General features: G+C 40.1%; 4 protein-coding genes across 9 annotated transcripts; 3 read left to right on the forward strand and 1 right to left on the reverse strand.

Annotated features, from left to right (window-relative positions):
- Window positions 1–2,249: 2,249 nt before the first annotated feature.
- Window positions 2,250–5,037, forward strand: LOC124190089 (trypsin-1-like). Of its 2 annotated transcripts, XM_046582638.1 has the most exons (10): window positions 2,252–2,598; window positions 2,665–2,830; window positions 2,902–3,055; window positions 3,138–3,242; window positions 3,340–3,454; window positions 3,532–3,943; window positions 4,033–4,180; window positions 4,265–4,366; window positions 4,441–4,561; window positions 4,656–5,037. In XM_046582638.1, the coding sequence occupies exons 1-10, from the start codon at window positions 2,559–2,561 to the stop codon at window positions 4,832–4,834; spliced, it is 1,542 nt and encodes a 513-aa protein (XP_046438594.1). In that variant the 5' UTR covers window positions 2,252–2,558; the 3' UTR covers window positions 4,835–5,037. The 2 variants fall into 2 exon arrangements, with proteins under 2 accessions (XP_046438595.1, XP_046438594.1); XM_046582639.1 differs by lacking the exon at window positions 4,656–5,037 and having other exon boundaries at window positions 2,250–2,598; window positions 4,429–4,561.
- Window positions 5,038–5,541: 504 nt separating this feature from the next.
- On the forward strand, window positions 5,542–8,058 carry LOC124190345 (transmembrane protease serine 9-like). 2 transcript variants are annotated; one of them, XM_046582969.1, is made up of 10 exons: window positions 5,542–5,702; window positions 5,826–5,988; window positions 6,092–6,239; window positions 6,312–6,416; window positions 6,510–6,627; window positions 6,716–7,118; window positions 7,215–7,338; window positions 7,421–7,525; window positions 7,604–7,931; window positions 7,992–8,058. In XM_046582969.1, the coding sequence occupies exons 1-9, from the start codon at window positions 5,651–5,653 to the stop codon at window positions 7,925–7,927; spliced, it is 1,542 nt and encodes a 513-aa protein (XP_046438925.1). In that variant the 5' UTR covers window positions 5,542–5,650; the 3' UTR covers window positions 7,928–7,931; window positions 7,992–8,058. The 2 variants fall into 2 exon arrangements, with proteins under 2 accessions (XP_046438925.1, XP_046438924.1); XM_046582968.1 differs by having other exon boundaries at window positions 7,604–8,058.
- Window positions 7,992–9,162, reverse strand: LOC124190348 (asialoglycoprotein receptor 2-like). 2 transcript variants are annotated; one of them, XM_046582972.1, is made up of 5 exons: window positions 9,014–9,132; window positions 8,883–8,959; window positions 8,736–8,818; window positions 8,540–8,654; window positions 7,992–8,449 (listed from the first exon to the last, which is right to left on the reverse strand). In XM_046582972.1, the coding sequence occupies exons 1-5, from the start codon at window positions 9,115–9,117 to the stop codon at window positions 8,205–8,207; spliced, it is 624 nt and encodes a 207-aa protein (XP_046438928.1). In that variant the 5' UTR covers window positions 9,118–9,132; the 3' UTR covers window positions 7,992–8,204. The 2 variants fall into 2 exon arrangements, with proteins under 2 accessions (XP_046438928.1, XP_046438929.1); XM_046582973.1 differs by lacking the exon at window positions 8,883–8,959 and having other exon boundaries at window positions 9,003–9,162.
- A 98-nt stretch (window positions 9,163–9,260) lies between these two features.
- Window positions 9,261–23,197, forward strand: LOC124190346 (cyclin N-terminal domain-containing protein 1-like). 3 transcript variants are annotated; one of them, XR_006872941.1, is made up of 9 exons: window positions 9,261–9,371; window positions 10,228–10,398; window positions 10,490–11,133; window positions 11,259–11,394; window positions 11,474–11,611; window positions 11,688–11,865; window positions 11,926–12,036; window positions 12,091–12,320; window positions 12,384–12,515. XR_006872941.1 is itself a non-coding variant. In XM_046582970.1 (7 exons), exons 2-7 carry the CDS (start codon window positions 11,286–11,288, stop codon window positions 23,064–23,066), a joined length of 1,047 nt encoding a protein of 348 aa, XP_046438926.1. In that variant the 5' UTR covers window positions 10,973–11,133; window positions 11,259–11,285; the 3' UTR covers window positions 23,067–23,197. The 3 variants fall into 3 exon arrangements, 2 of the variants coding, with proteins under 2 accessions (XP_046438926.1, XP_046438927.1); XM_046582970.1 differs by lacking the exons at window positions 9,261–9,371; window positions 10,228–10,398 and adding an exon at window positions 22,989–23,197 and having other exon boundaries at window positions 10,973–11,133; window positions 11,474–11,865; window positions 12,384–12,510; XM_046582971.1 differs by lacking the exons at window positions 9,261–9,371; window positions 10,228–10,398; window positions 11,688–11,865; ... (1 more) ...; window positions 12,091–12,320; window positions 12,384–12,515 and adding exons at window positions 22,090–22,343; window positions 22,404–22,514; window positions 22,569–22,798; window positions 22,862–23,197 and having other exon boundaries at window positions 10,973–11,133.
- The last annotated feature ends 3,617 nt before the right edge of the window (window positions 23,198–26,814 follow it).

Below are 26,814 nucleotides of genomic sequence, written 5' to 3' on the forward strand. Positions count from 1 at the left end.
CTAAATTGGTAATATCTCAACCAATAAAATCCGGAAAGGAAATTCCTTTTGGATTTTGGTGGTTGAGATTGCAATAAACCTTTTCAAAAAATTAGTTTTTTCCCTAGCTCCCCCACTTTTTCGAAAATGGATGTCAAAGCCCCCCCACTTTCTGACAAAATTCAAAAAAACCAAACTTTAGAGCTAAATAACTCCTAAACGGGGGGGGGGGAAAATCGTCATTCTGCAAACGCAGGTAAATCCGGCGTGCGAAGACGAACATGGCTATATTTTTTTTAGATTTTTAATGCCTTTTCCGGATTTAGATCAGGAAAGCCGCTCCGGGATTTTGGTCTACTTGATTCGTGGATCTGTTTTCAAAAAAACAAAAAAAATCGAAATTTGAATAGAAATCTTCATCAAGTAAGTGGTATTCTCGTTTATCACATTTTTAAAACTGATGTATGGCGTTGTTTAAACTTAACAGTAGCCTGTTGATTTTATTGTCTCTATTTAGCTAGCTACATTTTTTGCCATTGAAATTTTGTTGATTTTTTAATTTGACAGCAGTTTGCGCGCGCCCAATCCGCTGTTGCCTTTGAGAGCGGCCCATAACTATTGTAATTCACTAATTCCAGCTTGACTACATTTTTCTTTTGGGGTTGGCAAGGAAAATTTATTGTACAGTCAGATATCTCATGCGATAAATTAAACTTGTTTCTAGAAATTTGTAATTCCCGATTCGATTTTTGATTAATTTAGTATTACCGTATTTACAACTAAATCATTAACAGTGTAGCCTGTGTCTCATAGAGACCTACTATTTTAAATTTTTAAGTCCGTACAAGACATGGAAAAGCCATTTTTGCACCCAAAAATTGTGTTTGAACTAGGTTCCTTCAAAAGGTTTGATATATTGTAACAACGATATTTTTATACATGAAAATCGTTTCATAAAAATTTGAGTGGTGTAATTGAATGCCTTGTCGGCCCAGTTAACCGCAACAGGTGACTCTTCTTGTTAGTGGCAGTTGTATACAAGAAAGTAGCCAATATGATTGCAAAAGTGCCGACAATGCATGCTGGCGTTAAATTAGTGTCTTCCAGTACAAAATAGGAAAAAACACACGACAGTACAATCGAGTTAGATGTTGCAAATGTTTTCAGGATGTTGTCGACAAATTTCATAGTTCCCGCGATTATTCCTCCGAGGGCCTTTTGAAATTCAGAATTTAAAAAATTATAATCGAGTTCAGTTATTAGGTTTCTGAAGAAGTGAATGTAATTTAGAAATTTTAAATTTTAATGCAATTGATTACCTGCATCGTTGCTAATCATCACACATATGGACTGTGTCCATAAAAATATCTTTGTGTGCAGACGGGATCACCGTCTTTTAACAGGACGCCCCAAAAAGCGAAGAAAACAGAAACAAACCTAGAAAATAATAATAATAAAAATAATGCCAAACTGCGTTTTAGTAAACGGGAAAACGTAATACGAAAAAACGTATTACTTACTAAGTTGAATACTTCTTATTAAAAGGGAAGATTGCTTTCCATTTTTAATTAATTTCTCATTGTAGACTCCGGCGAAACCACTGGTTATAGTGTGGCACAGCAAATCGCCAAGAGGTCCAAAAAATAAACGGAACCTTCCTTTTCAGAACGGAAACTGATTTCGCCGCTCTCTTCATTGAAATTAAGCTGTTCGGATAATTATTTTCCACAAAAGTAAAATTAAGTTCACGTTTGACTCTTATGTTACTTAACCTTTTGTACTTGCCTGAGTTAAAATGATCCCAAGCATCAACAGTATGAGTGAAAGCCATTTCTTAATCGGCAGTACTTGATTAAGTAGCATCCTTGCAAATAATTCGGTCGTCAAAATTCTCGTCTGATAAGTTACCTTAAAGGAAAAAAAATTAATTTGATAAGGAATCGTATTTTATCCCCAAAAGAAATGAATTTTATTGTTTAAACTTGGTGTAAGACAGTATTTAATCACTAATGACTTCTACTTGCATGTAGGTGGCTGCCACGATAGCGCATAAATGATCAAATTATCCTGTAGCACGTAAAGAAAACTTGCCACTGCCAAAAGAAACGTGTCAATTGGTACTTATACGTTAGTTTTTTAAAATGGACAGTTACACAGTTTCACGTATTAATTTTTTTTTTAACTTTCGCGTTAAATTTACCTGCCCTGTAATTACCATAGTAGGAGAATGCGGTAATTGATCTCATTCAGATACCCCTCTTTCATTAATCGTCACACATTGTTGAATAAGAGACTAAGGAGACCCACACCAAATCGGATAGGAAGTCATTTTGCCAATTAATAATGTTTTAATTGTATACTAGGAAGGGTTGATTAAGAAATCCTAGTTGGCCTGCATTCTTTTACCGTATCTATAGTTGCACTGCTCGTTGGCAATCATCAGTCCGTGGTTTGCGATAACGTCCGCCACCGATAAGAGATTTATGTTGACACAGATGGCAGATGTGACTGTCTTGTTACATTCTTGGCGAGTTCATTGGTAAGTTGAGAAATATAACGATTTGAAGGGATATTATTAAATGTTAAATGTACGTTTGATCTTGCTGCTGTTGGGATCAGGTGACTTTTAGTGATTATTTGCCAGTTTAATTGCATATGGTTAGGTTAACCATAACTTTTTTCTAGTGTGGGTCTCAACAGAAAGATTTGAATCCCGAATAATTGGTGGTTCTAATGCAAAACCTGGGGATTATCCATTTGTGGCACAAATACAAATCAATGGCCAACATTGGTGTGGTGGATTCATATACAACAGTGAATGGATCGTAACGACAGCCGCCTGTGTCATTGGGTAAGTATAAATCATACTTTTTCACCAAACAAATTCAGATTTTGTTTTCTCAATTTTGTGGGCAATCATAGATACCGCCACCAACCGGCCGCCCTACTTGTTGTTGTTGGACAAATTGATCCCGATGCTACAGATCCGTTGGAACAAAGCATTTCGGTTTCTGCCGTACATATTCACAATGATTATGACCAATATACTCGTTATAATGACATTGCCATGTTACAGGTATGTACCCAGACGTCGGCTAAATTTTAAAGCAATTAAAAATAATAGTGTTTATCAATGTAAATGTTCAAAATTTTTCAAGCTGTCAAAAGACGCAATATTAGGTAATTATGTGAATGCTGTTACCTATGGAAATCTTGACTCAAGTATAAATGAGGCGATTGGCATTGGCTGGGTTGATGGATCGGTAAGTACTGAATCACACAATCTTGTGCAACACGAAATTCCATTTAATTAGACGTAATCGCGTAATCGTAATTTTCAAATGTAACACTTGACATCAGACAGGCGAACTAGGAAATCTTAAACAGACAACTATTCCAATTCGATCAAACGATTCATGCTCCGTGGTTTACGATCTGCAGTGGGATCCCGACCGTATGATCTGTGCAGGGAATGGTGTGAATTTAACTTAACTCTTTTTCTGTTGAAGACGAAACAAATTATTTTTGAACGTTTTTGAATGATATTTACAGTGACCAACGATGCTTGCAATCAAGGGGACGCTGGGACACCGTTGGTACAAGGGACGAGTTTAGAAGGCTATCGTGTCGTTGGACTAGTGTCACATACTATTCGGTGTGGTGACCCACTTTATCCAACTGCTTACACTCGACTGTCGACATATTCCCCATGGATGGAAGACAAAGGAGGATCTCAACTCATCACAACATCAGATCCGATACCAGAGGGTACTACAACCGAATATGTTCCTATTACTACATCCCAATCTGTTCCACCGGATGTCCACCAGTGTACTCCAGCCAGCAATGTCGCCCAATTTCCATTCATCGTTTCTATTTTGAGCAGCACCACGTTAGATCACCTTTGCGCTGGTTTCATCTACAATGACAAATTTGTCGTCACAACAGCTTCGTGTGTCATTCGGTAGGATTTAATTGTCACGTGATTTTATAATAATTTTTTTGGCAGCAGTGACCAAGCGTAAACTTATTTTTGAATGGGATTTCTTACAGGAAAACTGGAGCGATGCTTAACATCACTGTCGGACAATTCCGATTCGATAGACCAGAAACAGCCGAAAAAACTTATCCTGTCACTGCTGTCACCCTTCACCCGCAATACCGAGAATCAAATCAAACTAATAACATAGCCATTGTCGAGGTTCTAATTTACTTCCTATCACTTATCAGTTATTAGGTGGTAGATTTGAATAACTACACGGGCTGTTTTTTTTTGGTAATTTAGATATCAGGAAGTTTGACATTCGGAGAAGCTGTTCAGCACATTTACTATGATTCAGTTAGTTATGGTAATCCGTGCTCCGTGACTGGATGGGCTTCAAATGTGGTAAATCAATAGTGCTTCATATTCAAATTAAATGCGAGTTATTCGTGAGTGATTTCAAACAGAAATATGTCTAGGAAAATTGTGTACGATCCTTAAGTCTTTTATGGGATGATAGCGAAATCATCCAGGCCAACGCGGACTGTTCTCAATCGCAGATATCAACCTTCGATGCACCCACCATGCTTTGCACCGCAAGTAAGAAAATTATTTAAATTCTAATTAATAATATTCATTGGGACTTCAGAAATGCTCGTTAATAATATTTATTATATTTTATAATTTTATTCAGAGGTTAGTGGTGGTTGTGAATTCGAGAGTGGAGCTCCGTTAATTCAGGGAAATCCTCCTGTTGTCGTGGGAATCAAATCTATTTTTCAGGGATGTTCCGCATCGTCGCACGTTGTCTACACTCGCATTTCCTATTATTTCAACTGGATTTTCAGTGTAGCAGGATATCAGCCCTACTAGTCTCTTGCGTAATAGCGGAATTTCTGAGATTTAAATCCGCGGTTCATTTTTGCACGCGTATATTTTAGTGTGTTTGCACCACGAATTTATATGTATCGTGCGATGCCGAAATTTTTATGTAACTGCATTACACCATTTTATATTCACTGTATTATAGTTAGTATTGTATTTTGATTTTAATAAACACTAAATTTATTTGGGAACGTCAAGCTGTTTCTATAAATGACGTCGCAGTCTTGTGCGTCTAAGTGCGTGTCGCAAGAAGAATTGACATATGGGAAAACCTCGCTACAAAATAATACGTTTACGTAAAGCGTGATATGTTGCAAACACAAAATAACAAAGATAATTTGAAAAATCTTTGGCCAACATTTTTTTATTTATTGACTTAGTTCAAAAGGAGATACATGAAAAAGCTTTCAGTCTTCACGATTGATAATGATGTTTATTGTTTAGCCACCTTATCTATAAAACCAATATGTAACTTATGCAAGAGTGAAATATCTATTGCTTGATTCAAAGGACCGGATCTGCTGTCCTAAATTGTTTCTAAGTCCAAGAGAATACATTTAAAACTATTGCCATTATTATTGACGGTATTAGCCAATAAGACCGAATCATGTCAAAGATAGCGGACGTATGATAAGTAGACGCATATTTAATTATGCGGAGAGTTATAACAGCAAAGTGTGTCTCATTTGCTAGATATAGAGATAACAACCTGATTCTTTCGTACTGGGTTTCTTGGTGTTAGTATTTAAACTGCATGCCGGCATACTTTAGACATACAAGAAAGTTGGCTTAATAATTCCGGAAATGTTGCTTGCCTTACTCCTCACTTTTTCTTCTGTAATTATTGCGATTGCTGGTAAGTCTGATATATAAATATATATAGTAGCTACCTGTAATTAAATTTTCATTTCTGACGAAGCTGCATTTATAATTCAAGCGAACGCTGGGAAAACTAAAAAACTGATTTTATTTTCTTAAGGAAATTATGATATGGCGTTGAACTCTCGTATCGTAGGCGGGACAAACGCGGCTTCCAAACAATTTCCTTTCGTGGTACAAATTCAAGCCAACGGCGCTCATCGATGCGCGGGCTACATTTACAATGCCAAATGGATTGTAACCACGGCTGCTTGTGTCTACGGGTAACTTACGTAACCGTTTTCTATTCGAGTTTAGATTTATGCACCGAGTGATGAGTGTACTGATTATTTTTTTTATTTTACAAAATCCACAAAATCTTCTCAGCTATACAACATCACAACTAAAGGTAGTTGTGGGACAGGTTTCTTTAACTGCTGTCGACCCTGGAGAGGAAACTATTGGTGTAATAACCAATCATTATCACGAATTATATGATGCGATTGGGATGAGAAATAATATCGCTATGCTTCAAGTATTGTGCTCGAAAATTGTTTCGTTGTAACTAACAGCACGTTTCTTACATGTTTAAATAACAATTTCAAAGGTCTCCAAGGCAATTAATTTAGGAGTGTATTCAGATGCGGTGATCCATGGAGACCTCCCAACGACAGAGAATAGTGGTCTTTTATTAGGCTGGGGAAACTCAGGTGTAAGTACAATACTTCAATTGCTGCATCTACTAAATTTGTAATAACTAGACAAATTATTTTATGCTGTAACTTATCCCAATATGACACCTCAGTCGGGAGGTATTTCTTCTAATCTTCAGTTCACTTCTGTGCCAATTATAAATGATGGAACCTGCCCTTCGATTGACCCTAATTTGTGGGATCCAACTTTCATGATTTGTGCGGGAGATGGTAAAAAGCTTTTTCATTCCGTAGAAATTTTTTCAGGGAATACGACTGGGCTATTATTGAATTAAGGACGTTTATTTTGGTTATTCAGCTACACATAACGCGTGCTACGGTGATGCAAGTAGTCCATTGGTATTGGGGACATCTGTCGCCAACTACATGGTAGTAGGGCTAGTGTCGCACAGTACCTCTTGTTATAGTCCAACCGCATTTATCCGTTTGTCGGCCTATTCAAACTGGATGCAAGGAATCGGCGGCCAACCTACAGAAACTACTACTCCGACAGCTCCGGAAACTTCGACAACTTCGACAACTTCGATAACTTCGATAACTTCGGCAACTCCGACAGCGTCTTTTCAGACTTGCAATCAAGCCAGTGCTGGGCAGTTTCCATTTGTTGTGGCCGTTGGAGATGCTATATCCGGGATACATTCATGTGCCGGATTCATCTATAATGCTGATTATGTTGTCACTACAGCGTCTTGTGCTGATAAGTGAGTTATCAACTAGTAACTTCACTATTTAATAATATTTGGCCTTTATCGATCTTCTATTCGTTGAATGAATTTAATGACTTAATTTGATTCAAGGCTTGAACTCGGTTCCACTGTTATAATCGCTGGATCCTTGCGACTAAATAACCTTGGAACAGACTATCTATACCACGCTAAACGCATCGTAGTCAACAACGTAGGGGACATCGCCCTAATTCAAGTACTATATGCACACTATGAATAATTATTATAGTTTGCCCTTCACGTTAAAAGTCTTGATATCTGTGCTTATTCTGCTATAGATGCAAGAAAGATTTTTATTCACCGAAGATGTCAAATTCATTCGTTTTGATCAAGCCAACTATGCTGAACCATCAAGCACGGCTGTCGGATGGGCATCCGGTGAAGTAGGCTATACAACACGAGTGTATTTCGTAACATTGTATATAAATAATAAAAAAAACAAACTGTTAAATGTTTTCCAGGTTGGTGGATGCACAACGTCTCTTGATCTCTTGTGGGGTTTAACTTATCTGTCAGCGAGAACTAGTGATTGTGCTGGCTCAGTTCCAAATTTCGACGCTTCAACGATGATTTGCGTTGGCCCAGCTAACAACTACGCTTCCGCTTCGATAGTAGGATCGTGTCGCTTTGAAAATGGAGCTCCGTTAGTTCAAGGAACGCCTCCTGTGGTGATTGGAATCAAATCTACCGTTGAGCCATCATGTGCAGGCAATGTATTCACCGCTTACACTCGAATTTCTACTTTCTTTCAATGGCTTCAGTTAAACGCCGGCCCTCAACCTTGATATGGTAGCAACTTAAAAACAAAATTTTTTATTAATAATACAGTTCCAGTTTTAAATTTCACGGTTTAATTATGTCTACGTGTATGTAAACCGCATCCAAATCACACGAAAGGATATATAAGCAACAACGGGAAAAATAGAAAAATCGTGTGTCAAAAATAAAAAAATCATAGAATAGAGTAGTAATTTTTTGTAAACATTTCGGAACGCAGTTTTGTTTAGACACGATACAATAAAATATCATGTGAAATGTGATTTTGCGTTCGCAATATTAGCTTCATTCAATAGATTCGCAGACAAATCTTGTAGAGTAAATGCAAACGTTGTCAGCCCAGTATCCACTGTAATCAAGAAAATAAAGTAAAGCGCAACTCCCTGGCTCGTTGTCGTCAGGTTGATTGTATATCGGATGCCAATTAGTATAATTAAATGGCTGGAAAGGTTGGGTCGAAGCCCACTCCCATCTGTTGTTCCCTTCTTGAGAGTATCTGCCTGAAGTCCAATACTCGGAAAAATTCAATTCTACAGATTAAAATGTCAAAGTTACACTTTGATTGATAGATTGCTTTGCAATTTAGAATAGAATGTAATTTAGAATGTTATTACACATACCTGGGTTCGCTTGAACGTGACTGTTGATCAACATGTCTTCCGCTTCCGTTTCAAGACTGAGAAGAGTCATGTTTCCTCCTTTACAATATTCGTCACAACGCATCCAAGTAGGCAGCTGTGTAATTCAAAATTTCAAATTGATATATGACGGAGAAGAACCGTTTCTTTTTAATCGGATAGCTATTATACAACCTACCCTAAAACTTGAAAAACAATAACATTTGTTTCCCAGATACCAACAAGGTACGCTAGTGTTGCCCTGGAAGTATGGTGGACAATCTGCCAACAAAAAATTTGTGAAGTATATTAGTTTTCAATTACAGAATCACACTAATAATCATACGTAAGGAAAAAGAGAAAAAATCGGCTTTTGGTGTAGGACTGTGTACACAATAATTTAAATTTTCGCTTAAGTAGAGCCTACATAGAAAAATTATTAAATAAATAATGCACTATACTCTACCACTTTCTAACTGAGTCAGAGAAGCGCCGTGTGCTGAATTCCCAGAAGCTGATGATATCAGCAACAAACTTATGCCTATGAAGGTAGCCGTAGCAACATCTTTGTAAGTCAACATTTTCTTAACAAGTGAAATAAGAAAAAATGGTTACCTAAATAGGTTTAGTTACACAGGTTATGTAATTTCGCTCTATCTTGGCCTATCTTACAGTATTTGTCTCGCTGATATTCAAGATAAAATTATCTTTAATAAACATCATACTATCACAATGAGTGATGGAACGGCTCATGGCCTCATGCGTCGTTTCGTCACACCCAATTTAGCTCACCTCCGCTTGCGTAACGTTTTTCAGCCCTTTTATCCCCGAAAAGGTAAATATATAAACGTACAGAATTTTTTTTTACGTGCACTTATCTAGGCTATGTTGAATTTTTTTTTAGGTTTAAATTGGATTTTCTCTCTATGTTTCACTAGTCCCCCTCCCCCAGTCGATATATTAAATACTCATCAGATTAACCTTGATCCTAGTTAATGTCGCAAGCACCCTAGTCCCGTAATTTTTATACGATTGCTCTTTAGCATAGTTGGTTCTCATAGTCGTACACACTCCTTAAAAAAACACGTCTGACAAAATGAACGACTGCGAATTGTAAATAATTATGATTATTGAAAGAACATGCAATCCTGATATTCGTTTCTTGTACCACAGGAAATGTTTATAGAATAACACTCTTTTGAGAAAATTGTTACGTAAAAAAATTATTTTAGCTTTTAATTTTGTTATTGGTGTTGGGTTAAAATTTAAACGCTTTGAGCACTTACATTAAGGCCAGCATTATGTTTTTGCTTTTATGATACCCTCAGGATCCGTCCTGAAGGATTATAATCCTAGTTTTTGTTTACTCATCAGATTTCTTAAATGAGCTTAACTAAATTGATCAAGCCGGTTATGGAAGAAGTGTAAAACCGAGGTCAGATCGGCTAGGCTCTCTTGGCAAATTCTCAAAGCTAAATAAGAGAGGCCCTTTTACTTGTTTCTGCACCTGTACACACTTGTAGGCCTACTAAGTTGGTTTACTCGGCCATTGAGCTATGGCTAATACATCCCATTTTGCTTAGTATCGACCCGAATAACAATAATCCTCGCAAATTGTATTCTATACTACTTCTACCTATACTACTTCCTAACTGTCTCTCATTCGAATTTATTCCTTATTCTTCTTTTAGGAAGAGGGAGAGAGACGCATATGCTTCGTACATAGATCTCTTTGAGTATCGGGCCTTCCTTCCATGAAGGAAAAGAACAGTCAACACGCTCCACCAGGTGGCGTCCGCGTGGTCCATTCCAGTTTGTTCTATTTCGTTTTCCTTCAACTTCGCTTCTTGAAGAGAATCACAGTAAGAAGGCCCCGCTTTTCATTTGACTTTTAACTTAATCTTATCAGATCTTATCTTTCTAATCCCCCTTTTTATAATTGGTTCCTAAAAGTGGTTCCTAAATAAAAATTCCCAAACATCTCATCGGCGCACAAGTGGCAATCATGCGCAATCATGCGCTTTTATCATCGATTGAACCTGCAAACGCATGTGAATCATATGTTGGCGTGTGCATACTAATATCACGATTTTATCAATTATAATAATGTATTTGTATTCACAATAGTAGGAGAAACATTATGATGCGTCATAACGGCAGCATTACCGGAGAGGCGGAGACCCGGAGAGATGTCTTCTTATATCCTTGCGTCAATTTGTAAAACCCTTTTTATTATTATTATTTATCTATCTATCTATCTACTTTTTGCCAGCTTTTTGCTGTGTGTATTTTTCTTGTGGCAGTAGTGTCTACTGCTCTACTCTTACAAAGATGTTTAGGTGATGAATAGGGTCGACGGTCGAGGCATGTTGAAGTGTTGAAGTTGAAGGGTTGAATATATCGTAAATTATTAATTTTCGTCACCAGGTGGCGGTGACTTCTGGGGAATCAGAATTCAGAAAGATGCAGACGACGCTGACGTTAATTGAAAATTGAAATTAGAATTCACAGATCACAATATCAATATCAATGTTTCTGATCCACGTGTTTACCTTACAGTTGAAGCAAGTTAATGCAAGAAATCATAACGAAAAGAAGTAAAAATATTCTTCTCAAATAATATTTAAAATTCAAATAAGTTATTAGGTGATGAAGAAGACGCCACAAATTTCGGTGCTTTATTGAGTTTGTTGGTCGATTCATTTATGTACACTTTTTTTAGGATTCTGGCACTAGATCACACATTATTATGGGAAAAGAAGTAAAAGATTTCGAAGAGTCACATACAGCTGTTCAAGTGATCTGTGAAGATCTACCTATATCTAATTTTGAATTACATTGGGAATCTCAGTTTCTCGGTAAGCAAAAATTTTTACCTTACATCAAACAATCTTTAACTTTAATCATGTTAGTTAAATGTTCTCAAATATTTGTTAGATATTTCATTGAAGGATTGGTTAAAATATTTATGTTATCAGAATGACAAGGCAATTTCATGGCATGACACCCTGACGATTGATCTGAGGACCTCCCATCCTATGGGAGAAAGTAACCTCTCCCCACCATCTGTCTTTGGTATTGTTTACAAGTGGTGCCAAAAACTGAAGCAACCTGTCGGCGTTTCTTATCGCACCGTTGAACTCTATGAAAGGTTTTCCCGATCCTATTGCTCTCAAACATTTTATCCGAAAACTGCAGTCAACAAATCAGAATTCGTAACGGCAAAGAAAATTTCCTTTCAAGAAATTCATACAACATTTAGGCATCAGTCGTTACTGCACCTCGTTTCTTGCCTTCAAATCGCCTCTAAACTGGAAAACGGTTACAAGGTTTAATCGCCTAATAATACTTAAAACTACTATATCTAATCAAAGATTTACCTTCCGCAGGTAGTAACAGTGAAGGATGCGGTTGACCTTCTCCAGCAGTCCAAAAGACCCAGCGATCGTTCCACCATTGTGAATTCAGAGGTCCTAGTTCTCGTCACACTTAATCACGAAGTATTGATATTTTAAGGATTATTGTACTGTTATTCAACGCTAGTTATCTACTAGGTTGACCTTCCACCAATCAACGACTTCCTCGACACCTTTATCTGTCAGTTGATAAGGGTTTTAAAAAAGAAACCAGCACTGGCAAAGATCAAGCAGTTACTTTTGAAGGTTGACGAGATTCATCAAGTATCTATGGATTTCATCCGCGCCATATACTTTGATCAGCAGGTGATTATTGGGCGAATAGTTGCTGGTCTTCGTCTTGATGAATCCGCCAAAGGATTAATTAGGTAGCAGTCTGAATTGAAACTGAATTTGTTGTTTCTTCATTAGCCTGTTACTTTACTTTATAGTGAGAAAGGAATTTATGATTTCCACCGAGTTCAGTCTGACAAAGTTTTGCTGGCTGCTGGAGCGATCACTGCCGCTGTATTTATTATTCAACCAAACGCTGTTTCTGATGTTCTGCGAGAACTTCACATACGGACAGCTGCGTTAAAGGATTCCCAGAATTGGGTCCATTCCAGTACGTCTCCTTTGAAGTGCTTAATTTGTCGCTGCGGCAATCGTATCGACTGTACGGCTGAAGCTGGGGCTGGTGCTGCCGTCACGTTGATTACTGGCGCGGGAGGTGCCGGAATGGCCGCCATGATTTGGGCAATAATTTGCGCCATCTGTGCTTGACTTGTTGCTGGATTTGCTGCTTGATTTGCTGCTTGATTTGCCGCTTGATTTGCTGCTTGGCTTGTTGCCTGTTGTTGGAAGAGCGCTAACAATCGTTTGTCTCTGTCCTCTTCTTTCTTTGCCTCTTGCTTTTCTTTCACGTCGTCCAACCATTCTTGCTTCTTCTGCTTGATGATTGATCTTGCTCCAGACACTTCATCTTGAACTTGGAGAAAGGTGTCCAGATCCCCATCAATCTCCTCCTGCGCGGCCTTGGTCGCTATTAATTTCTCCTTGATTTCTTTTGTTGCGCTTTGGTAGCTTTCGAAGAGACTTTTCAATCTTGTTTCTAAGGTTTCTAGTTCTTTAACATCTTCTTGGGCCATTACTTGATTTGCAAATCCGTTGATCCGGGTTATTGCTCTTGTTATGTGGCCTTTGGTGGCTGACCTTGTGTTTTTCATTGACTGAACCATTCTTCCTGGTTGTGTAGCTCTTCAAGAGCTGTTGACTGGGGAAAAGGAGATGAAATAGAGAATTAATTTAATTTTTTTTTTTTTTTTCGATCACTTATCGACTGATTTGCCCGTTTCCTTTTCCTGTTTTCCTTGGGGTTTCGTGGAACGGATGAGTTTCCGTTTTTTGTTTCCACTTTGTTTGAAATCCCTTGGATGTATCTGAAAAAGAATCGATTTAAATTTGGAGCTAGGGTAATACCCAGGCTCCTGCAAAAATCCGGGCTGGATGACTCAATTAAGTGAATCTGGTTTTTTTCTGTTGTTGGTGGCGCCACTTGCGGCGTGCCACTACACTTTGCGAGAGAGGAAATAAAGTTTTTTTTTTTTTGGTGGCGCCCCTTGCGGCGTGCCACTACACTGAGCGTGAGCGAGAAATAATTTTTTTTTTTTTTTTTGTTGGTGGCGCCCCTTGCGGCGTGCCACTACAGTGAGCGTGAGAGAGAAATAGTTTTTTTTTTTTTCGTTTGGATGCACCGATGTTTCGGGATCCTATGTAAGAGGGTTTTTTTTCTTTTTTTTTTTAAGGAAGGACAGATGGACAGAGAATATTCATTCAATAATTGTATTTAGCGGTTGTTTTGGAGACCTTTCGGCTCCTCTGTGAATGTTGAGAGAAAGAGAAAGATTATTTCTGACTCGATACCATCAGCAAGCGAAGAATGGATACGGGAGGACACACGTGCAATGAAAAGAGGAGACGAAATCCCAGTAGTTTAGCCCAGGCCGATCTATGGGCCAGAGGTTGGGACGGCGTGTTCAATGGCCGCCCCCTCAGGCTAGCCCGACAACGAAAGGCACAAAAAAGTCGAAAGAAAAAAAATGGAATTTTTGGGCATAGGTTCCCCCCTTTTCTACGTCTTTTTTGTTTTTACAATTTAGTAGTTTTAGTTTGGGCAGATTTTAACCACCCAACAACAAAAGAAAGAAACAAAGATAAACGTTTGGGGGGTCTAGAATTGTGTAGCCCCAACCGGCTTCACAATTTTGAGTTTTGAGTGAGTTGATTTGAGTGATTTGAGAGGGAGGACACGGTTATGCACTGGGTTAAAAACCGTTCGAAGGACCATGTAGAAAATGTAATAGGGATGTTCGGCGTGTCGGGCCGTTTACTTACAGTTTCCAAGTTGAATAAATTAGACACGAACAAAACCGTGTCTTTTACCTCTCGTCTATTTTAACACACTGAATATTGTACAGTAAATTGGGGGGGAATAAACAATAGGGGGGTAGGGAAACAACGACTGAATTTGGGGACCAACGACTGAATTTGGGGCCACCTATCGGGGGCCCCCAAGGCAATAGTCGCGTAGGTGCGCCGGTGTTGTTGTGCGGCGCCCTGATCTCGTCGTCGTCTGTTGGAATGGAATATTCCTAACACACTCCCCACCAGAGCCCGTAGCATCCGGCTCGACATCTTCGACGACGTCTTCCGGTTCTTCGGGAGCTGGCATAGCGTCTCCGATAGCGAGATCGATTTCTGGTTCTGGCAGAGTTGGATTTGGATCCTCTTCCGGCTCCTGGATCGGTTCCGGATTTCCAATTTCGACGTCTTCGGCGAGATCTTCTCGCAGCTCTATAGGGTGAAGACATTGAATGGCTCTATTAATTAAATTACCATTTGGAATCTTGAGCATGACAGAACGGATGAGTCCGTCGCGGCTTGGAATCAGTTCCTTCACTACTCCGGTAGACCACATGAGTCGTTTGGAGTGTTCGTCGTGGATAACAACGACTTCTCCTAGGCGGATCTTCCTTCCGGATTTTCCTTTGGAGTGGAAGTTGTCTAGTTGGAGTAGATAATCGTCGACGAATCTAGCACAGATGTCAGCGACATATTCCCTCCTGTTCTTGTCCATCTCTTGTAGTACGATGCTGGTCGATGTAGGATCCAGCAAGTTAACGGCTGGCTCCGGATCGGCACGAGTAGAACGTCTGTTGTTTAGAAATTGGTTAGGAGTTATCGGAAGTGGATCGTCAGCTCCTTCCCCAATATAGCTGAGTGGGCGGGCGTTGATTACGCTCTCGATTTCTGCTAAACTCGCTTCCAGTTCCATGTAGTCAAGGCAGGCTCGACCGTTGGAGCGTCGCAGCAGATCCTTGACGCTCCTCACCATCCGTTCCCAGAATCCTCCCCACCATGGCGCTAGGCTGGCGGAAAATATCCAAAGGGTTTTTCTGGACGCGAGAAAGTCTTGAATGATGGGATCGGCGTGAATAGTTCTCAGGAATCGGTCGACACATCGGAACGTTTGCGCGTTGTCCGAATACATCACTGAGACGGGTCCTCGTCTAGCTGCGAATTTTCGAAAGGCTAGTAAGAAGGAACGCGCCGTCATATCGGGTAGTAGTTCCAAGTGAACCGCTCGAGTGACTGCACACGTAAAAAGACAAACATAACTTTTAAGATGGTTCGTTTTCTTAGCTTTAGTTGTTGTTATTAAGATGTCTTGGATTTCGACATCTTCTTCGACTGAATCCTCTTCGCCTACGATTAGAGCTTCGATTGGAGCGTCTCCTTCAGCGGGTGGCTCCTCGATTCGCTCTTCAGTTGGATCGTCTGCTGGCGTCGGATCCTGGACGCTTGGTGGAGCTTTCCTTTTCTTCCTTCGCTGTGCTGGTTTGTACAGCAGTGGTCCAGCGAAATCGACTCCTGTAACGTGAAAAGATTGCGCATGTTTGAGTCGGTTTAAAGGAAGAGGGGCTGCTAGTTCTTGCTGTCGTCCTTTAACTATCCAGAATTTTTCTTTTAACTCGGATAGTGTTACTTTTGCTCCTGCATGTAGTAGTGACTCGTGTTTGTCTGTAATTAAGAAAGTGATTACTATATGTGATGCAGGAAGCAAAATTGGGGGATCGATGTTTCTATCTCTTAGGGCAAGTGATACTCTCCCATGGATTCGAACGAGACGGTCTCTGGCGTCCCAGATTGGAAAAAGTGCAGCGATTTTCTCCTTGGGCTGGATTGTGTTGTCTAACTGTAGCGATTCAAACGCCTTAGGATACCGCTCTCGTTGGAGCTGTCTGTAGATCGTTAGTTCCGCTTCATCCAGCTCCTCTCTGGATAATCTTGTAATCCGGATAACTTTTCCACTTCCTTTTCCATCTGGTCCAATTGCCTTTATCGACTCCATTCGTTCTGGACCGGGAGGTCTGAGCTTCTTTTGACTCCTGCTGAGGAATCGTGAGACCCAGGCTGTACGTCTTAACAGTCGATTCCAGGTGGAAATTTTGTCGAGATTCCAGTCGACGGAGGCTGTTGGAATTGCGATGGCTGCTGTTGTGCTGACCGTCGTACTCCTAGCTTCCGATTCCATTTCGGACTGGATTGTTTGTGGAATTTGGTCGTTGGGAGAATCTGGCCATTCCGTTTCTTCTCCTTTGAGCCAAATCGGGCCGTTCCACCAAAGAGTTGAGGTTACCAGCGTTGGCGCTGGCGCTCCCCGCGAGGCAAGATCGGCCGGATTTTGGAGACCTGGACAGTGTCTCCACCACTCGGGTTGTGAAAATTTTCGTATCGTCTCCACTTGGTTTCGGACGAATGGTTTCCATTTGTTCGGCTCTCCTCTAATCCATCCTAGTGCAACCAAGGAGTCTGACCAGTAGATAGTTCTCCAATACTGGACTTGCATTGCATTTTTTACGACTTCACCTAAACGTACGGCTAAAAGTGAGCTCAGCAGTTCTAAACGCGGTAAAGTTACTTTTTTCTTAGGTAGGGGTGCAACTCTCGTTTTGCTGGCCAGTAGGATGATGAGTGGATCTTCTTGTCCTTTTTGGAGTCGGGCGTAGGCTACGGCTCCATACGCTGCTTCAGAAGCGTCTCCGAAGACGTGTATTTCGTGAGAAGTGACTTTTTCGGATAGTCCGATCCATCGTGGAATTTGTAGTTCGGTGAAATCGGCGAGACCAGTCATCACTATCTTCCAAGATTTTTGGATATCGGCTGGCGCTGCTTGGTCCCAACCTATCTCCGAGATACTGAGTATCTTTCTTTTGGTGATTTCCGATCCCACTTCTTCTACTGCTTGGATGATGGATGCTGGGTTGAATTTGAACGAATCGGATCCGGTGTCCCACCGGATTCCTAACACCTTCTGTTGGCCGTCCAAGGCTGGGGAGAGTAGGCCTACGACTTGATTCGACAGTCCTTTCTCCTTCAGGTGTTGTTTGAGGTCTTCGTTGTTGGTTGCCCAGCTTCTCATGTTGAGTTGGGCGTCACTAAAGATCTCGTCCGTCTCATCGACTCTTTTCTTGGCGATTGATAAATTGTTTGCTCCGCCGAGGTAATCGTCAACGTACAAACTTTCTTCCAGCTGTTGAATAGTTTCTGGAAAACGAGACTTTAGTGATTTGAAATGTTTGTTAATTGTAACACGTAGGAGAAAGGGGCTAGAACTAAGGCCAAAGGGCACTCTCTTCCACTTGTAGGCAATAAGAGGCGATCCAGCCACTGCTGGATCCCTGGGCCATAAAAACCTGATTGCTTCAGCATCTTCCGGCTGCAGGGCGATGTTTAGAAAGGCTTTTTCTATGTCGGCGATCCAGGCAATCTCGTACTTTCTGAAGCGTAATAGCACTGATAGGAGATCGGGATTGAGATTTGGTCCGGTCTCCAACACGTCGTTCAGACTTGGGCCGAATTTCGTTTTTGCTGCTCCATCAAAGACGGGTCTGATTTTCGTCGTTGATTTGTCGCCTCTGAAGATCGGATGATGTGGGAGATAGGTGTGAAGCTCTTCGTAGTCCATGTTCGCCTCCTCGACGAATTTGCTGTCGATGAGCTTTTGGATTTCTGCGTGGTAATTCACCAAATCTCCTGGATTTTTTCTCAATCTTGTTATTGTGCTCTCCACTCTTCCGGTGGCCAACGGGAGATTTTTCTGAAGTCTCCACTTGTCAGTTGTCCAAGGGATCGGTGTACAGTATCTTCCATCTGGCCATCTCGTTATTTTTTCGTCAAAGAAATCGAAGCGATCATCCGATTCCACTGCATCAGCGCCTTCAAGGTTCGCAAAATTTTCTATTTTCCAGAAAAGAGAAAGGTCGAAATTAGCAGCAACTTGTTCTTCCTTCTCAAACCATTTACTATCTTCTTCTCCGCTGGATCCGATTGGGGCATCTGAGAATGACGCTCCTATTGGCGTAGTTTGGGGACTGGCCGTTCCAGTCTCCTTTTCCATCGGAGTTTTGTTTGCTTGAGTTGAAAGGATTTTTCTTTTTTGGCTACTTGTCGCGAATGTTGACGTAATCTGTGGAATCGGGTAACTTGATGTTAAAATTAAATTTTGGATTACTTGAGTTCCTGTCTTCGATTTTGCTTCTTGAGATGGTCCAGCAATCATTCTTCCGAGTTTCGTTTGAAACGCGCGCAATCCGCATGGACTCTGTATGGCGGCTTCATTCGACATGATCTGGAACATCTGGTCCATTCCGACTAAAATTCCAATTGGCTGATCTTCGGTGTGTGCCATCTCGAATCTGTCGTCGGCCAATTTTTCGTTTTGGATCCAGAGGCTGTTTGCAAATTCGGATCCTACGTACGGGCCGGTATCTGAAATGTGATCCGATTCTAAAGCCATTAGTGTAACTTTTGGGGCGCCTTGCCAGGTGCCCCTTACTTGCATTTCGACGTTTTTTGTCATTTCGGGCTTGTTGGGTTCCTTTTTCTTAAACACTCTTGTGCTGATGTTTTCCACCGCTACTGTCTTCATGTTAAGTTGCGATGAGAGTGATTTCAGCACCCAAGAACGATGACTTCCGTCGTCTGCAAATAAAATCGCTCTTGTTTCGTTACCGTTTTGGCCGCTGATGATGACTGTTGCCGTTTTCAGCATCAATTGTCCAAAGCTGCTTGCACAGGCTGTGGTTGTCAAAGTTGGATCGCTGGCCACGATTATTGCTGCTGTTGTGGGATTGGTGACTCTGACGTCTCCTTTGTCGCAGAGAGCGGTGTGGTGCCTCCCTCCGCACTTGTTGCAGTTCCGGGCGGATGTGCAATCCTTCAGCGCGTGTTTGTCTCCAAAACAGTTGACGCACCTTTTCAAATCAAAGATTATCTTTTTCCTTTCCGTCAGCCCTTTCGGACATTTTGTCGGCCAGTGAATTTGGCTGCAGAAGATGCAGGGCCTTTCGCACACAATCCAACTTGGGTTAAATTTAACGTTTTTATTTTTTAAGGCGGATTTAACCTGAGGAGCTGGACTTGCTTTGGCTCCTACTGCCAATTGTGATGCTGTTGCCGGCTGTGGATTTGCCGGTTTGGGCTGTTTAGGAGCTGGAGACGATTTCTCCTTTTCCACACCTTTGATTCGGTTGAACCTTTCGGCCGCGTCGATTTGATCTCCAATGAATTTGATGACCATCTCGATGTCCGTTGATTTGTTTGTTGGCGATTTTGCCCATTCTTGTTGGAGCCTGGTAGGAATTAATTTGATTAATCTTGCTCCGAGGAGTCCGCCAAAGGAACTTGTGGGGACTCCTAACGTTTCCAACGCGCTAATGTGCGATTGGAGATTCAGCTGGAAGCTCCTCAGAGCTGGAACGTCGTTCCCGTCCTTTACGGGCTGCAAGGCATCCAGTTTCTCAATGTGCGCGTCGATTAGAACGTCCGTCTTCCCGTACATCCTTTTCAGTTCGTCGATTGCGACTTGGTAATTCGCATCTGTTAATTCAAGATTGTTAACCAACAGGTACGCCTCACCTTTAAGATATTCCTTGAGGTAATCGAATTTTTGGACGTTTGAAAGAGATGAAGAGTGGACAGCTGCGTTAAAGGATTCCCAGAATTGGGTCCATTCCAGTACGTCTCCTTTGAAGTGCTTAATTTGTCGCTGCGGCAATCGTATCGACTGTACGGCTGAAGCTGGGGCTGGTGCTGCCGTCACGTTGATTACTGGCGCGGGAGGTGCCGGAATGGCCGCCATGATTTGGGCAATAATTTGCGCCATCTGTGCTTGACTTGTTGCTGGATTTGCTGCTTGATTTGCTGCTTGATTTGCCGCTTGATTTGCTGCTTGGCTTGTTGCCTGTTGTTGGAAGAGCGCTAACAATCGTTTGTCTCTGTCCTCTTCTTTCTTTGCCTCTTGCTTTTCTTTCACGTCGTCCAACCATTCTTGCTTCTTCTGCTTGATGATTGATCTTGCTCCAGACACTTCATCTTGAACTTGGAGAAAGGTGTCCAGATCCCCATCAATCTCCTCCTGCGCGGCCTTGGTCGCTATTAATTTCTCCTTGATTTCTTTTGTTGCGCTTTGGTAGCTTTCGAAGAGACTTTTCAATCTTGTTTCTAAGGTTTCTAGTTCTTTAACATCTTCTTGGGCCATTACTTGATTTGCAAATCCGTTGATCCGGGTTATTGCTCTTGTTATGTGGCCTTTGGTGGCTGACCTTGTGTTTTTCATTGACTGAACCATTCTTCCTGGTTGTGTAGCTCTTCAAGAGCTGTTGACTGGGGAAAAGGAGATGAAATAGAGAATTAATTTAATTTTTTTTTTTTTTTTCGATCACTTATCGACTGATTTGCCCGTTTCCTTTTCCTGTTTTCCTTGGGGTTTCGTGGAACGGATGAGTTTCCGTTTTTTGTTTCCACTTTGTTTGAAATCCCTTGGATGTATCTGAAAAAGAATCGATTTAAATTTGGAGCTAGGGTAATACCCAGGCTCCTGCAAAAATCCGGGCTGGATGACTCAATTAAGTGAATCTGGTTTTTTTCTGTTGTTGGTGGCGCCACTTGCGGCGTGCCACTACACTTTGCGAGAGAGGAAATAAAGTTTTTTTTTTTTTGGTGGCGCCCCTTGCGGCGTGCCACTACACTGAGCGTGAGCGAGAAATAATTTTTTTTTTTTTTTTTGTTGGTGGCGCCCCTTGCGGCGTGCCACTACAGTGAGCGTGAGAGAGAAATAGTTTTTTTTTTTTTCGTTTGGATGCACCGATGTTTCGGGATCCTATGTAAGAGGGTTTTTTTTCTTTTTTTTTTTAAGGAAGGACAGATGGACAGAGAATATTCATTCAATAATTGTATTTAGCGGTTGTTTTGGAGACCTTTCGGCTCCTCTGTGAATGTTGAGAGAAAGAGAAAGATTATTTCTGACTCGATACCATCAGCAAGCGAAGAATGGATACGGGAGGACACACGTGCAATGAAAAGAGGAGACGAAATCCCAGTAGTTTAGCCCAGGCCGATCTATGGGCCAGAGGTTGGGACGGCGTGTTCAATGGCCGCCCCCTCAGGCTAGCCCGACAACGAAAGGCACAAAAAAGTCGAAAGAAAAAAAATGGAATTTTTGGGCATAGGTTCCCCCCTTTTCTACGTCTTTTTTGTTTTTACAATTTAGTAGTTTTAGTTTGGGCAGATTTTAACCACCCAACAACAAAAGAAAGAAACAAAGATAAACGTTTGGGGGGTCTAGAATTGTGTAGCCCCAACCGGCTTCACAATTTTGAGTTTTGAGTGAGTTGATTTGAGTGATTTGAGAGGGAGGACACGGTTATGCACTGGGTTAAAAACCGTTCGAAGGACCATGTAGAAAATGTAATAGGGATGTTCGGCGTGTCGGGCCGTTTACTTACAGTTTCCAAGTTGAATAAATTAGACACGAACAAAACCGTGTCTTTTACCTCTCGTCTATTTTAACACACTGAATATTGTACAGTAAATTGGGGGGGAATAAACAATAGGGGGGTAGGGAAACAACGACTGAATTTGGGGACCAACGACTGAATTTGGGGCCACCTATCGGGGGCCCCCAAGGCAATAGTCGCGTAGGTGCGCCGGTGTTGTTGTGCGGCGCCCTGATCTCGTCGTCGTCTGTTGGAATGGAATATTCCTAACACTCCCATCCTATGGGAGAAAGTAACCTCTCCCCACCATCTGTCTTTGGTATTGTTTACAAGTGGTGCCAAAAACTGAAGCAACCTGTCGGCGTTTCTTATCGCACCGTTGAACTCTATGAAAGGTTTTCCCGATCCTATTGCTCTCAAACATTTTATCCGAAAACTGCAGTCAACAAATCAGAATTCGTAACGGCAAAGAAAATTTCCTTTCAAGAAATTCATACAACATTTAGGCATCAGTCGTTACTGCACCTCGTTTCTTGCCTTCAAATCGCCTCTAAACTGGAAAACGGTTACAAGGTTTAATCGCCTAATAATACTTAAAACTACTATATCTAATCAAAGATTTACCTTCCGCAGGTAGTAACAGTGAAGGATGCGGTTGACCTTCTCCAGCAGTCCAAAAGACCCAGCGATCGTTCCACCATTGTGAATTCAGAGGTCCTAGTTCTCGTCACACTTAATCACGAAGTATTGATATTTTAAGGATTATTGTACTGTTATTCAACGCTAGTTATCTACTAGGTTGACCTTCCACCAATCAACGACTTCCTCGACACCTTTATCTGTCAGTTGATAAGGGTTTTAAAAAAGAAACCAGCACTGGCAAAGATCAAGCAGTTACTTTTGAAGGTTGACGAGATTCATCAAGTATCTATGGATTTCATCCGCGCCATATACTTTGATCAGCAGGTGATTATTGGGCGAATAGTTGCTGGTCTTCGTCTTGATGAATCCGCCAAAGGATTAATTAGGTAGCAGTCTGAATTGAAACTGAATTTGTTGTTTCTTCATTAGCCTGTTACTTTACTTTATAGTGAGAAAGGAATTTATGATTTCCACCGAGTTCAGTCTGACAAAGTTTTGCTGGCTGCTGGAGCGATCACTGCCGCTGTATTTATTATTCAACCAAACGCTGTTTCTGATGTTCTGCGAGAACTTCACATACGAACAGGAGCCTATCCATCAGAAGTGGCCGTGGTTTCTTCCTTGTTGGTCGGTCATCTAGAGCCGATTGTATAACAGTTACAACAGCCTCAGAAACCTTCAGTGACTTCGTTTTTCAATACTTTCTTATCATGTATGTGTGTACGTGTTATGTAAATAGCCTTTATTTTGCATTCTGAAAATTAGATATTTGTTAAGATGTTAAAGCCATCTAGGAGTCACTTTCACTTGTGAAACTTAAAAGGAAGTTAATATGAGATTTTTAATTCATAATTATTTCATGGTGATAGGATCCCATTAGATAATAGGATTGTAAGAAATTTTTTAAGCATTTTTAAGCGGCGCGAGCTTCATCAAATTACCAGCTTCGTTATGACGGTGCTATGTACACGCAAGATTCTTTTTCTTGTTTTTCCCAACTATCAATCTTAAGCTAAGTTGGCCGATATTGCCTACCAAAAAAATCAGTAAAGTGTGTTGGGAAAAGATCAGATATAGATATCGTATAATTTTCTTTTATCTCATGAAAAAAAAAAAAGATAAAAAAAAGATAGGCTATAAAATTTTCGTTATCTTATCTTATCTTATTTTATCTGGAGCAAAACACTGATAATTGCTGATAATTGGATTTCAGAACTTTCCGTACTCTTAAGAAGCACGTTTCAATCGTCATTTGAAAAAAAAGTTCCGGGGGGACCTCTAGATACGAAAATACAAGTAAATAGAGAAATCTTGTCAAATGGAGAAATTATTTTTTATTTCAAATTGCCTTAAACAATAGATCAAAATTCGCCTCTCCGGCGTTTCCATATGTACCCGCCTAAATATATTTCTCTGCGATAACTCTTGAGAATAAAATTGAAGCGCCAATTTTTCTTAATCCAAATCGCTGTATCGTTCCAATTGGCGATATCGTCACGTGTAATTCTGGAAACCGATTGCTCACTGCAACTCACAATGATTTCTCTTAAAGGATTCAATTCTTGCAGAAAAATTTCAATCCCGTTTTTAGTGACAGAGTTACAGTTAGAGATATACAAATGTTCGAGATTACGAAATGAATGAAGATTAGAAACTCTGTGGAAGACATTATCATTGAGTGCATCACAGCGTAACAAGCCTACGTATAAAAGTGAAGGAGATGCCAACAGTGCAACAAGGTCTTCAGACGAAATCGTCAAGTAGCCTATAATTAGTTTTTTAAGATTGTTTAGTCTAGGTCTCTCTACCAGGCTGGTCGCGCACTATCTCGTCTATGCTTAGCGAAGAATCGCACCGTCGCTTTTTCTACTGAGGAAAGTCGACTCTTATCGACTATCTATAAGAGTCGACTTCTCCATTAGAGTGTGCCTTTTTTAATGCTAGCTTGTATTTTTGTAGATTATTGTATTTAATCGTTTGAATGTAGGGTTTGAATGTATAACGTTTGCAGAATAAATTTATTTCAAATTCACTCGTGTGTATTTTTTATGAACGGTTGATTTTAAAGGTAAATTAAAAAAAGGTGATGCTCTCACTTGGTACTGGTTGCTGGACTAGTGATGCTTAGGATACATTACAAAAGTGGTACATGAATATACATAACTGAAGCTTTATTTAATTAAAACGTTAACAGCATTTGTTAATATATATTTAGATCTGATTTAATCTAGATTGCGACGAATCGCACAGTCACCTTTTCTACTGAGGAAAGTCGATTCTTATCGACTAGTCTATGAGAGTCGACTAGTCTATTTGAGTGTGCCTTTTTGATAGCTAGTTTGTAATTATTATAGTATTAAATCGTTTGAATCCAGGGTTTAAATATAAAAACGTTTGCAAAATACTTTTATTCTTAATTTTTGTGTGTATAGTTGTACAATGTGGTACAACTTGTTATTCTCAACGCTACATAAGTAATTGATCGCCCCGCCCCCCTCCCCGCAGTTAAATACACATGCGTGTGTTCATATTTCGCTTATTCTGATTTCAAATTTTGATTCAGCGAAAAAAGTTGAATAAAAGTTGTAATTTTAATTAATTTTCGTGGTTCAGCCGCATAGTAGCGTGCGTGAAAATAAAAATTCGTTCGCAGTTGAATACACATGCGTATGTTCATATTACGCGTATTTTGACTTCGAATTTCGATTCAGCGTAAAAAGTTGATTAAGATTTGTAATTTTCATTTATATTGGTGGTAGCCTGCGGGAGTTATTGGTTTACGACACTTTTTTTTTAGAAAAAAAAAGCGCAGTAACTCGCTTACTGTAACAGGGCGGACTTTTTTCAGGAAAAAATTTGATCGCCAAAAACTAAATCCCGCAGGCTACTACCAAAATGAATGAAAATTACACGTCTAACTCAACTTTTGACGCTGAATCGAAATATCGGGTCAGAATTAGCCTAAAATGAACACACGATGTGTAATTAACTGCAAACGAATTTTTACTTTCACGCACGCTACTATGCGGCTGAACCACGAAAATTAATTAAAATTACAACTTTTATTCAACTTTTTACGCTGAGTCGAAATTTGAAGTCAGAATAAGCGTAATATGAACATACGCATGTGTATTCAACTGCGAACGAATTTTTATTTTCACGCACGCTACTATGCGGCTGAACAACGAAAATTAATTAAAATTACATTTCTAAGTCAACTTTTTCGCTGAATCAAAATTTGAAATCAGAATAAGCGAAATATGAACACACGCATGTGTATTTAACTGCGGGGAGGGGGGCGGGGCGATCAATTACTTATGTAGCGTTGAGAATAACAAGTTGTACCACATTGTACAACTATACACACAAAAAATAAGAATAAAAGTATTTTGCAAACGTTTTTATATTTACACCCTGGATTCAAACGATTTAATACTATAATAATTACAAACTAGCTATAAAAAAGGCACACTCAAATGGACTAGTCGACTCTCATAGACTAGTTGATAAGAATCGACTTTCCTCAGTAGAAAAAGTGACTGTGCGATTCGTCGCAATCTAGATTAAATCAGATCTAAATATATAATAACAAATGCTGTTAACGTTTTAATTAAATAAAGCTTCAGTTATGTATATTCATGTACCACTTTTGTAATGTATCCTAAGCATCACTAGTCCAGCAACCAGCACCAAGTGAGAGCATCACCTTTTTTTAATTTACCTTTAAAATCAACCGTTCATAAAAAATACACACGAGTGAATTTGAAATAAATTTATTCTGCAAACGTTATACATTCAAACCCTACATTCAAACGATTAAATACAATAATCTACAAAAATACAAGCTAGCATTAAAAAAGGCACACTCTAATGGAGAAGTCGACTCTTATAGATAGTCGATAAGAGTCGACTTTCCTCAGTAGAAAAAGCGACGGTGCGATTCTTCGCTAAGCATAGACGAGATAGTGCGCGACCATGTTGCTCTCTACTTCGGTTTCGGGTGTTACTAAACTATGGAATTGGAACTTCCAAAATGGAAGTATAAACTCTGGAATTCAACCGAAAACTATGGAATCCACTAGGTGGCGTTAGGTGTCTCAAACACTGGAAGTAGGAGCCTAAAGTATGAAAGTAGACGAAAAATATGGAATTCCAAAATTGAACACAGAATTTAAAAAAAAAATGGAACACGAATTAAATTCTTCAATTTTTATAGTTTATTATTATTCAACACAACATAATGAATTTATATATGTTAAGAAAGACCAAGCAAATACAGAAAAATATGATTGCATATAAATAAAAGGTATGGAGGCGACCGTAGAACTCCAAAGACAGAAGAACTCCACCGACAATAGAACCCCAATATTTTAAATAATTTAAAAAAATTTCTTTGTATGCG

Source organism: Daphnia pulex, chromosome 3 (genome assembly GCF_021134715.1).
Source record: "Daphnia pulex isolate KAP4 chromosome 3, ASM2113471v1".
NCBI classification, from domain to species: Eukaryota; Metazoa; Arthropoda; class Branchiopoda; order Diplostraca; family Daphniidae; genus Daphnia; species Daphnia pulex.